The sequence below is a fragment of the Salvelinus alpinus genome, chromosome 10 (assembly GCF_045679555.1).
Source record: "Salvelinus alpinus chromosome 10, SLU_Salpinus.1, whole genome shotgun sequence".
In the NCBI taxonomy this organism is placed as follows: Eukaryota; Metazoa; Chordata; class Actinopteri; order Salmoniformes; family Salmonidae; genus Salvelinus; species Salvelinus alpinus.
The window spans coordinates 34,621,683-34,633,891 of NC_092095.1; the positions used below are offsets into that span (position 1 = coordinate 34,621,683).

At 44.4% G+C, this 12,209-nt stretch overlaps 1 protein-coding gene across 1 annotated transcript in view; it reads left to right on the forward strand.

Moving 5' to 3' along the window:
- Positions 1-12,209, forward strand: part of LOC139531977 (plexin domain-containing protein 2-like) — a 176,073-nt gene that overhangs the window by 135,196 nt on the left and 28,668 nt on the right. The window contains exons 8-11 of the mRNA XM_071329044.1: positions 4,461-4,556; positions 5,110-5,191; positions 9,941-10,001; positions 10,286-10,442. Of these exons, the coding sequence (XP_071185145.1) occupies positions 4,461-4,556; positions 5,110-5,191; positions 9,941-10,001; positions 10,286-10,442 (396 nt within the window). The remainder of the gene's footprint in view (positions 1-4,460; positions 4,557-5,109; positions 5,192-9,940; positions 10,002-10,285; positions 10,443-12,209) is intronic.

Sequence of the window (12,209 nt, forward strand, 5' to 3'; positions counted from 1 at the left end):
GCATTATTCTGATGATGTTTTCAAAACCAGAAGCGCCTCAGTCCTTTTAATACCTGTCTGAGTTTATTCTTATGCTAATTCACCATGGTAAATGTACAATAGCAGGCCCAGGATTAGCTCACCTCATTATTATACAGGCAGAGGAGGAGGTCAGCTTGACGTCCTTGCGTGTATTCATCATATCCATTCATATTGTGATATTGCTGAATTTCCATGTCCAATGTCCAATAAACAGTGATTGCAAAGATTTTGGGGAGGAGATAATGGAAACAATTTGCTCAAAAGCAAGAGAGCTTGCCGTGTGGTGGTAAGGATTCTGAATTAATGAGTTGATATGAAAGCTGCATGATTGATTATCTTGATGGCAGGAAATACACGTGTATGGAATTACAGCTTTTATAACCCATCGGGAATAGGAATAGAATAGGGATCTAACCTCACTGTCACGTTTCTGATCTTATTTCCTGTTTTTTCCTGTTTTGTCTTTAGTTAGTATGGTCAGGGCGTGAGTTGGGGTGGGCAGTCTATGTTCTGTGTTTCTATGTTTAGGTTTGTCATTTGGCCTGATATGGTTCTCAATCAGAGGCAGGTGTTTTTCATTGTCTCTGATTGGGAACCATATTTAGGTAGCCTGTTTTCACTGTTGGTTTGTGGGTGTTTGTTTCCTGTGTCAGTGTTCGTGCCACACGGGACTGTTTTCGGTTAGGTTACGTTGTTATTTTGTATTTGTGTCTTGTTCAGTTGTTTATATTAAAACATGGACACTTACTACGCTGCGTCTTGGTCCGATCCCTGCTACACCTCCTCTTCAGACGAAGAGGAGGAAATCTGCCGTTACACTCAGTCAGGGTCCAATGTGATATTCTGTTCTGCCCAGTGATTATTATTATTATTATCACAGGGCTGTTGGAACAGTGTGAGTAATGAAAATCTGCCCGGGTATTTATTCTATTTCTCCTTCCAGCAGAGTTGGACTCCACTGTGACACAGGTACAAGGGCTACTGGCAAATAAAGCACTGTTCAGAATTTAGATTCCCGTATTCCCGTATTCCTTCATTGACTTTTAACACATTTCACATTTCCAATGATTCTCATCCAACTTTCAGGGGTGAATGAATAAGAAACCATTTCCTTGGCTGGACCCTTCTTAGGTGTGTACCAGACCAGTAGCCTATTTTCCATTGTATTTTGGGGAGATATTGGGCCAGTGCATAATTTTGCATGAGCGTGCCCTTTAATTAGATTATGGCCTAATTGACCTTTGTGTGCATAATTGATGACACACTTCTACAAAGCTCCTTTTGTTTGATGTTATTGGAGCAGGACAGCTAAATCCTCATTACCACTTGTGATGCTCAGGCTGAGACTGTAACTGCTGTGAGTTAAAGCTTCCTAACTCCCAGACCCGCTGTTTCCCATAGGTGCAGATCTAGGATCAGCTTCCCCTCCCTAATCCTAACCTTTGCTAGTAGAGGGAAAATGCTAAACTGACCCAAGATCCAACTAGCTCTCACAGTCTCGTCAGAAGTAGACATTCATCCATGTTTCTCAAACATCAAATTTAAAAGTTGTTGCAAGCGTAACATTTTAAAGGGTTTAAGGTTAAGGTAAGGGTTAAGGTTGGGGATAGGCTTAAAACAAAAATCTGCTGTTGGAATCGAACTTGCAATCTTTGGAATCAGAGGCAGATGCTTACGCCCGAGCAAAACCGAAACCTACTTGAAGGTAACAGCGCTCACTGTTGTCCCTAGTGGCCGGTTTCCACATCATCTCCCGACGTCCTCAGACATAGCTGGATGTCGTATACTCACTTGTATCATGGGTGAGCTGGCTGGCAAGATCAGCATCTGAGAGCAACTTCACCCTACACCCCCAGACTCATCCACCTCCAGAGGAAATCCGAGGCAGGTGACCGAGTCTGGATAGCCTGTCCACAGAGCAGCACCACCAGGCAGGCAGAGAGAGAGCGAGAGACCTCCCCCCCTCCTCTGGCCCCTCAATGCAATCATTGGACTTGATCATCCTAATGCCTGTGGCTAGAGGAAGCCAGCCATAGGGGAGGGTAGAAGGTGGGTGGGATGGGTTGGGTTTCAGGGTCAAGTCAGCTAATACTGTACAGTATGCCTTGGTCAGATGTTTTTGGTGCCAAAACCAAGCATATTTTGACTTTGTTTTTCACACATTCTAATGTCTCCATAGTTCTGTTTTCTCACCTGTATTAGAAAAATGAATACTCATAGGCTGCGTCTCAAGTGGCACTCTATTCTCTATATACAGTTGAAGTCGGAAGTTTACATACACCTTAGCGAAATACATTTAAACTCCGTTTTTCACAATTCCTGACATTTAATCCTTGTAAAAATAGCCTTCCACAAGCTTCCCACAATAAGTTGGGTGAATTTTGGCCCATTCCTCCTGACAGAGTTGGTATAACTGAGTCAGGTTTGTAGGCCTCCTGCCCACAAATTTTCTATAGGATTGAGGTCAGGGCTTTATGATGGCCACTCCAATACCTTGACGTTGTTGTCCTTAAGCCATTTTGCCACAACTTTGGTTATTGTCCATTTGGAAGACTCATTTGCGACCAAGCTTTAACTTCCTGGCTGATGTCTTGAGATGTTGCTTCAATATAACCACATCATTTTCCTTCCTCATGTTGCCGTCTATTTTGTGAAGTGCACCAGTCCCTCCTGCAGCAAAGCACATTTAACATTTACATTTAAGTCATTTAGCAGACGCTCTTATCCAGAGCGACTTACCAATGTGTCGGTGGAAACATCGTACACCTGGCGACCGTGTCAGCGTGCACTGCGGCCGGCCTGTCACAGGAGTCGCTAGTGTGCGATGGGACAAGGACATCCCTGCTGGCCTAACCATCCCCTAACCCAGACAATGCTGGGCCAATTGTGCGCCGCCCCATTCGTCTCCCGGTCGCGGTCGGCTGCGATCATGCCTGGACTCAAACCCAGAATCTCTAGTTGCACAGCTAGCAGTGCCTTAGACCACTGCTCCACTCGGGAGGCTTTCTGCTCTAAACTATCTAGAATATTGAGCTGTTGAAAACTATAACCCCCTACTACATCGCACAGTTCGAGCTTGATCTGATTTATCTCTACAGAAACTGAGCATTGAACTCGCAGAAAAAACGCGATTTAAGTGCAATTCAAACAATTGAACCGATGTCAGTCAATTAGTTGTTTAAAAACAGAAAAGTAACAGAAAAGTTGGTTATTCGCTCAGCACTATTATTTGGCTGATAGTGGGGTCCTCATGGAAAATCTGGGCTGGTGTGGGGGCCTCGAGGAATCGGCCCTGAAATGGCGGAGACGATTTCTGGTCCCAGTCTGCCACTGCGGTATCTGGATCCACAGTTGCACACAACAGAATAATGGCTTTGCTCTTAGATGAAAATTCATCCAAGCAGGCAAAATGTGTTCATTTTATATTGGTAAATAATGTATGAGTGTATACAATAAGTGTATATAATGAATGGGGCTCGCTAGCAGTCAAACTCATTGCTGTATATGTTCCACTGCCATGGTGCTGTTTATTGAATTTCAATGTTCTATCTCATTGCTCAAGCAAGTGTGTGTATTATAGAAAATGTAATGCGTCGACCAATGTCATACGGGCTACGTTAAATAATTACTCTCGCTGATCTACATAAACGTCCCATTGTATTCCAGGAATTTCAGTCACATTAACTTGAATTAAGGATTTAAACACACCAGGAAAATGACTGGAATTAAGGAATTAACCAGCAAAGCTTTTGCGTTTATGAGATTACAATGGCAGAGCTATGCCTTGTCATTTTAATTTAATTAGGATTTACAGTATAATATATAATATTATAATCCTTTCTATCTGTGCATAGTTTAGTGCAGTGCCGGGGGGAGATGCATAGACTGCAAAACCAAGTGGGCCATTTTACACTAAGATTGAAAAAGCGACTTATTACAAACTCTCCGTTTTACCTAGCCTGGTCCTGGTGACTGCTGCAGCAGATTATCTTAGTCACTGGGGGAGCATCCCAAATGGCACCCTATTCCTTACATAGTGCACTATGTTTGACCAGGGCCCATTGACCAGAGCCCTATAGGCCCTAGTCAAACGTAGTGCACTATATAGGGAATAGGGTGTAATTTGGGACGTTGCCTGGAGGAACTGGGGGCTTTCAACAGGGATATCACCTCTAGTGGGACATTTTTTCCCACCCCTTTGCCAAGTTGCAGGCTGTCTGATAGAGAGAGAGTGAGAGAGAGAAAACTAAAGGAATGCTCTTCTCTCTTCCCATATGGCCTGATTCCGCCTCTCCGTTCTCTTATTCTCTCTCGCTCTCCTCCTCAGGAACCACTTGTCCTAGTTTTAGCTCTCCGAGGAAGATTTGTGACCATTTTCTCTCTCGCTCTTTCCTTCCTTCCCTCCCTCTCTTTCCCTTTCTCTCACTCACTCCATTCAGATGTTCGTAGGAGAACGATCTATGAGTACCATCGCGTGGAGCTGACGAAGACCAAAATCACCAACTCCACAGCAGTGGAAATGATGCCTCTACCGAGTAAGCTGGATTCCTTTGATAGACGTGGCTCATGATATGATATATGATAATGACAACACAAGTAGGCCCCCATGAACTAGCCTAGGTTCTAGATAAAGTCATAGGTGAAACATAGAGCCAATAGATGTCAAGCTAATAGACTTTCCTTCAGATGGTATCCCATCATTTCAGGGACACCTGTGAGTCAAAACTCCTATCTTTTAGAAACATCTGGTTTGCATTTAGCAAACTACAACATTCTAGCTATGGATTTCTACGTTGGTGTTTTGACAATTGGTATGAATGTATCAAGCGTCTCAGAGTTGGTGTTCTAATTTACGATCAGATTAGCCTTTAATATCTAAATGAATAAGATTACATGGACATGGGAGACCTGATCCTAGATCAGCACTTCTATTCTGAGATGCTTAATATATTGCTTTGCATTGTCAACAACAACAATCTAGCAATCTATATATAGATTTCTATATTGAGTTTTGACTGAGTCAGTAGACGTGTGTGTGTTGTGACGTGTGTGTGTTGTGACGTGTGTGTATCCTGTTCCCTCCATTAGCATGTCTCCAGTTCACCAGCTGTAGCAGCTGCATCTCCTCCCAGATCAACTTCAACTGCAGCTGGTGCCACCGTCTTCGCAGGTCAGACACCCCTCTATACCCCTTACTGTATGTCTTTGTCTGCCTCCCAAATGCCGCCCTACTACCTATGTGCTCTGATCAAACGTAGTGCACAATATAGGGAATAGGGGCCATTTGGGACGGAGACCATCTTTTTCTCTTTTCCATCCAACATTCTACCTTTCTGTTCTCCCCTCCATCTCCATCGGTCGCTCAGTCTCCCTGTCTTTCTTCTCCCTCCTTTAAATGTTGCTATTAGTTCCAGTCACTCAGCACCTCTCTTAGCTAGCTATTGAGTGTGCGGCGTATGTATTGACATGTGGCTATCATCTGGAGACTGACCCTCCCCTATTCCCTCGGCCCAGTGTTTGTGTCCCAAATGGCACCCTATTCCCTGTATAGTGCACTCTTTTAAACAGAGCCCTGGACCCTTGTCAAAAGTTGTGCCCTGTATACTGTAAATAGGGAATAGGGTGCAATTTGGGAGGGAGCCAGTGAGTCCTGGTGATGTTCAGTCGTTTTTCCTTATTGATGGCGCGCAAAGGAAAGACAGGGAAGGAATTGAACAACAGAGGGAGAGAACATGAGATCCGACCCATTACTCTTGTTTTTTGCGAAATGGAGAATTCCCCTCTCTCACACCTACTCTCTCGCTCTCTCTCTCTCTCCTTTCCCCTTGACCATTTGTCTTTCTATCTGTCACACCCTCGCACAAAAAGGTAAATATTTGAGACAGTGTAGAATGTTATTGCACGGATAGGATATTACCTGCCTGTTGTGAGATGTGAATGATGGAGGTTTGGACAGCGTTGTTGGAGTGTTGTTGGAGCATTGTTTTAGCGTTGGATCGCAGCGTTTGGGTTCAGAAGACAGGGAAGCATAAATGAATCATGAAGCAGAGAATGTGTTCCGGGCATGTTGTTATCCATTTGAGGTTTGTAAAAGTCCAAGTTAAAAGCTGTTAGTTATCAAGTGCACTGAAAGCTTTTGGGCCTCAGTTCTTGGAAAATGTCTGTTGGATTTAGCGGAGATGATTTGACTACTCCCCTGACTCCCCTCCTCCTATGTCTCTACACTTTGTCCACATCCCAAATGGCAGCCTACTATTCCCCTGTGGACGCTGGTCAAAAGTAGTGTACTATATTGGAAAAAGGGTACCACTAGGGAAGAAGCCTTTTAGTGGCCTATGCATCCATAATGAAACGACCCCATAGTTATTTTAGATTAATCGTTTATTCCGAGAGTGACGATGCGCAATATAGGAGACGTGCAGTACACGCACCGGGGCCACTGGGCTTTGTGAGGTCACTAAAGGTCAGGGTTTAGCCTTCTCCTCTCTGTCTCCTCTCGGTCTCCTCTCTCCATCCAACTTAGAAAATAATAATACAACCATGTGTGCATAAATTTGATGTATTGGTGGCTCTGGGAATCAAACCCATAATCATGACATTGCAAGCACAATGCTCTACCAATTTAGCCATACAGGATCACAGCTGGCAATGTATCCATATTCTGTACCCTCCAGAAGAAGACTAATTCTACCCTTTACGTGCACCACCTCAGCAGTTTATTAGAGCTGCGATGACACAATATAGGCCTGAATTATAATGATCTAATTACGCTGCATTTTAATGAGATTTAAACGCGCGCGTGCTGCATCACACCGTTAGGGCTCGCTCTGTCCTTTGTGTCCTTCAACAACAAACTTCCCTTGAAAAGTCAAATGAATGCACAGTTTAAACAAGCTAATTGAAATGCATTGCAGCATTGTTGGGCAGTAGGTTAATGAAAGAAAGACGCCTGTGATTTAAGAGAGCGACCGTAATGAACCCTCTCTCTTTCTCTCTCTACCTCTCTCTCTCTCTCTCTCTACCTCTCTCCCTCTACACCCCACCTCTCTCTCTCTCTCTCTACCTCTCTCCCTCTACACCCCACCTCTCTCTCTCTCTCTCTCTACCTCTCTCCCTCTACACCCCACCTCTCTCTCTCTCTCTCTACCTCTCTCTCTCTTTACCTCTCACCTTCTCTCTCTCTCTCTACCACTCTCTCTCTCTACCTCTCTCTATACCTCTCTCTCTCTAAATCTCTCTCTCTACCTCTCCTTCTCTCTCTCTCTACCTCTCGCTCTCTCTCTCGACCTCTCTTTCTCTTTCTTTCTCTCTCTCTACCTCTCCTTCTCTCTCTCTCTCTACCTCTCGCTCTCTCTCTACCTCTCTCTCTACCTCTCTCTCTCTCTCTCGACCTCTCTTTCTCTTTCTTTCTCTCTCTCTACCTCTCCTTCTCTCTCTCTCCCTACCTCTCTTTCTCTCTCTTTACCTCTCGCCCTCTCTCTCTCTGTGATGTGTAAGAACCTGCTCGTTGGGTACCTGCTCTCCCATGTGTTTCAGGCTAAATCAGCTCATTGGGTCCCTCTGATGTATGCAAACTGGGCGCTGGGCTGGGTTGGACAATTAAAAGCGGGTTGGAGCTAATAAAGCATGCAAGGCATCCCTATGGACCAGCGACTTGCCGTGGTTACCAATACTGCCGAGCGCTCATTTGGTGAGAAAGAGACGATTTGTTTACTCAAAAACACAGCTGGTGTGCATCATGAATGTACTATCAAAATGACTGCCGCCACATAAAATTTCAAAGAGATCTTGCGCTTGAATAGGATGCGGTCACTCTGCGTACTTCATTCAATCACATTGCATGTGTGTGGAGATAGATTGAGTGTCGTGCCAAGAGTGTAATGATGGTTTCAACATTCCTACACACTGATAAGCTTAACGTTCGCTATGTAGACCCAGTGAGTTTTAGTAACCCTCAAACCGCTGGTAGTAAATCCATATAATGTCAAGACATATGGCCCATTGGTATGAGATAGACTAAATATCTTTGAATGCACCCGCAATGTAACCGAGACCAAAGAGTCTTTTAAACCCAATAAAGAAATGCATCCTCTCTGCCATGAAAGAGGGGGGCGAAAACGACAAGACCGTACAGGAACCTTCTCCCATGTGTATTCATTTATATTCAAATGAGGCAGCTCAACCCATTTATAATTAGCGGTGTGGTGGCTGAGTGGATGTTGGAAGGAAGGTTTGGTATGCATCCCAAATGGCACCCTATTCCCTATATAGTGTGCTACTTTTGACCCGGGCCCATAGGGGAATAGGGTGCCATTTGGGATGTTGGATGGCATTGAGGTAAAACCTAAATGAGAAAGGATCCGAAGGGACTGGTCAGACCTGTGTTGCAGTAATATCCTTGGCCTGTCTCGGTCTCTCTCTCTCTCCTCTCTCTCGCTCCGCCTCTCCCGCGAAAACGGAGGGGAAAAGAGGTGAAGGAATCTGTCTCGGCTGATTGGACAGATGAGGTGGAATTTCTCAGGCAGCAATACGGTGAAATCCGGGCAGTGTGGGCTGATTAGACAGCAGAGGGAGATGGGAATGGACTCCTCTTCTTTCTCCACGCGGAGAGCGTTACCACATCCACCAGGACTAATGAGAGTTATAAGACCTGATGGGAATAAGGATGGAGAATGGAGGTTAATGCGGCCTGTCTGTACGGTAGTGGGGGCTAGTAGGCGGAGATATCCGAAGACAGGCTCATTGTAGTGGCTGGAATGGAATAAATGAAACGTTATGAAACACGTGGTAACCATACCGTCCCATATTGCATTCCAGCTACTATGATTAGCCCGTCATCCGATATCCCCACCCACCAGCCACCACTGCTCCATGTAGAGAAGTAGAGGGGTGGATTGTTTGTGGGTCTTGCTGCATTGTTAGCAGGTTAGGTGTTTGTGAGGTACATGACATTGGTTTAGCATTTGTTTACCACCTACGCCATTGGTGATGTGATTGTACAGGTTTCTGTGTTGGACTTCAGTGGACTATTTGAGCCAGACAGACAAAAAAAATTTTTATATATATATATATATATATATAGAGAGAGAGAGAGAGAGAGAGAGAGAGAGAGAGAGAGAGAGAGAGAGAGAGAGAGAGAGAGAGAGAGAAAGAGAAAGAGAGAGAGAGAGAGAGAGAGAGAGAGAGAGAGAGAGAGAGAGAGAGAGAGAGAGAGAGAGAGAGAGAGAGAGCCATCCCTCTGTGTCAAAGCAAGAAAATATGTCTCTCAAAATTCAGTGAATGTAACATTGAAATGTAAGCGAGGGCTTACAGAAGAAAGAGAAGAGAAGAAAAGAGAGAGGGATAAGGAGGGGGGGGTATGAAGGTTCGCCTGGGGGTCAGTATCTTTACTCACACTCATTATGATCTGTGAACAAGAGGAAGAATGAGCAGTTGCCCTCGATCAAAGGCTAGCCCACAGAGTTTATGAGTTGCCTCTGGCTGGAAGGCATTACCCATACCCCCTCATCCCCTTCACCCCTCTCTCCCTCTTCCCGTTTCCCCTCACCCCCTACATCAACCCCTGTACTCTGAGCAGTTTGACCCAATGAACTTCCACTTCACAAATCCCCCCCCCCCCATATTCAAATAATCACGGCCTTTTCCCCCTTTGAACTTATTTTGGACACCCAGACTCCAGACTGAGATTATTATAGTGGATTATTATATACATTATGGTGGATTATTTGAAAAAAAAATTGGTTTCATGTAACATCTGCAGGTCTACAGAGCTGGATGGCACCACGTATGTATGTTGCTATAATTGACGTTTTAGAGATGTATTCATTCCATCTTTGATTGTGGTTTAGCCCTCTTAGTGATGCATGTCTTGTGCTCATGTTCCTAAGCTCTGCCTGACAATCGTCTCCTCTGGTTTCAGGTGTTCCAGTGGGTTCGACCGCCATCGGCAGGACTGGGTGGATAACAGCTGTCCTGATGAGGTGAATATCGTCGTGGCTGATGGAAATGACTCGCTTTCTAATATGGATAGCGAGTGAGTGGGGATATGGTGGAATGTGTGCGTGCATGTGTATCTGCTGTAACAAACAAAAAAAATGTGTGTGACTGCCAGGATGATGGATGCCCTGGTCTGCTATGTGCAGGGGGGAAAGGCGATGACCCAGTTACTCCTTTCACATCTTCTGCTCTTACACACACACACACACACACACAAAACATATTCTTACATGCATGACGAAGAGGGCCCTTGTATTCTGTCTTGCAGACCAAGGACAAAAGCTGTGATATCATCAACACCACACAACTCTATCCGTTCACCACCACGTTAGTTGCCAAGCCAACAGGCCGGAGCAGAGGAGAGACCACCACAGCCGGAGCTTCTTTGTCTACGTCCCTCTCCCCGACCAGCGTCCCCACTGAAGGTAAGACAACTAACGAACGGCCCAAAGCGGACAACTCCAACTAGTGTCTGAATACTTGAATGACATGACCAGACATTATTTTTTTCTGGTCCAGTCCAACATGTTCAGCAAAAACTGGGTCGTGTTCAGTTAGTTTTCTGCTATCTGAACTTGTCCAATGAGAAACACTCGTTTTCGTTTTCATTTGCAAAAATGTTTTATTACAGTGTATCTTAATGAACACAACCCTGGCCCTACCTTCAAACTGAAGGGCAGGCTAATGCACAGAAGTCTTGATGGATGTGCTGTTGTGACGTTAAGTAGAACAAAGTACACAGTACCTTTCCTGTGAAGGTACAGGTACTTCATGTACTGTATTCTTTATTTTGTAAATTCCTCTTTTGTAATTTCTTTGGTAATATAACTATCCGGACAGTTTTCCTTGAGCACCAAATGCACTCCAGATGGCAACAAATGATGCAAGGCACGCCAGCTGTGTTTTACCCAACTAAACAATGTAGATTGAATTAGGACAACATCTCTAAAATCTTAGAGATGCATCCACACAGAAACATATTAGTGTTCAGTCCTTTCGGCTGGTTATTCATCTTTTATGACGAGTAAATTATAATCATTTTTATATACTGGCTTTTTATTGAGTGATTTGTTGCTGATAAATATCTTCAATCATCAGGCAAGTGCTGCCTGCAACCCCAGCAAACAGGGACAGATGGCTGGAATAGATGGCCACTCTAAAACAGGGTTTCTCAGCCTCTGTCCCAGGGGTCAAGCATGTCCATCCTGAGTTCATGATTAGTCACACTGCAGTAGTCATCTCAAAGATATCAGACACAAATCCCTCCTGGAGAAAAAATAACCCTGGGTCCTTCTGCTGATGTCAGGAGAAACTCTGAAACTCTGATGGTGTCCTTTTGAGTTTGTTTACTTTCCTTTCCCTCCCTCCCTCCCCCAGAGATACTGGAGCTACTTAAAGACTGATTATCAAATGGCACCCTATTCCCTATGTAGTGCACTACTTTTGGCAAGGGCCCATAGGGTTCTGGTCAAAAGTAGTGCCCTATGTAGGGAATAGGGTTCCATTTGGGATGCACACAAAGACTGAATTGACTACAGATATGTTCCTTTCCCTGTTAATAGCTTTCAAGCCATATATGTATTGAAACAAACAGCTAATTCATCTTTATCAGCTTAACATATTACCCACACACACAGTACTGACTTGAATAGGCATCTAGAATTCACCTTTACCATTCATCATCCCAATGAAAAGGCATGTGTTCAACTTAATGTCCCTGTCACTATGTGTACAATCACATTATGCACTTTAATCATGACTAAATGCCTATGCGGAGTGAGTTTTCTGCCCAGTAACTGGCACATCTCGGGGTTGATAATTGACCAATGTGGAAGGATGGGTTGGGATGCCTGGGAGATACACAAAGCCTACACTGTGCTAATGGACAACTCATAATCTCAAGGATCCACTCTTGTTAACACCCAAGAGAAAGAGGTGTAGCCAGCTAACTGCGGAATCCATTGCAATATGTAATAGCGTGTATTTCTGTCAAATCAAATCAAATTGTATTAGTCACATGCGCCGAATACAACAGGGAACCTTACGGTGAAATGCTTACTTATGAGCCCCTAACCAACAATGCAGTTTAAAAAAAAGAGCAGCAGTAAAATAACAATAGCGAGACTATATACAGGGGGGTACCGGTACAGAGTCAATGTGATGGGGCACTGGTTAGTTGAGGTAATTGAGGT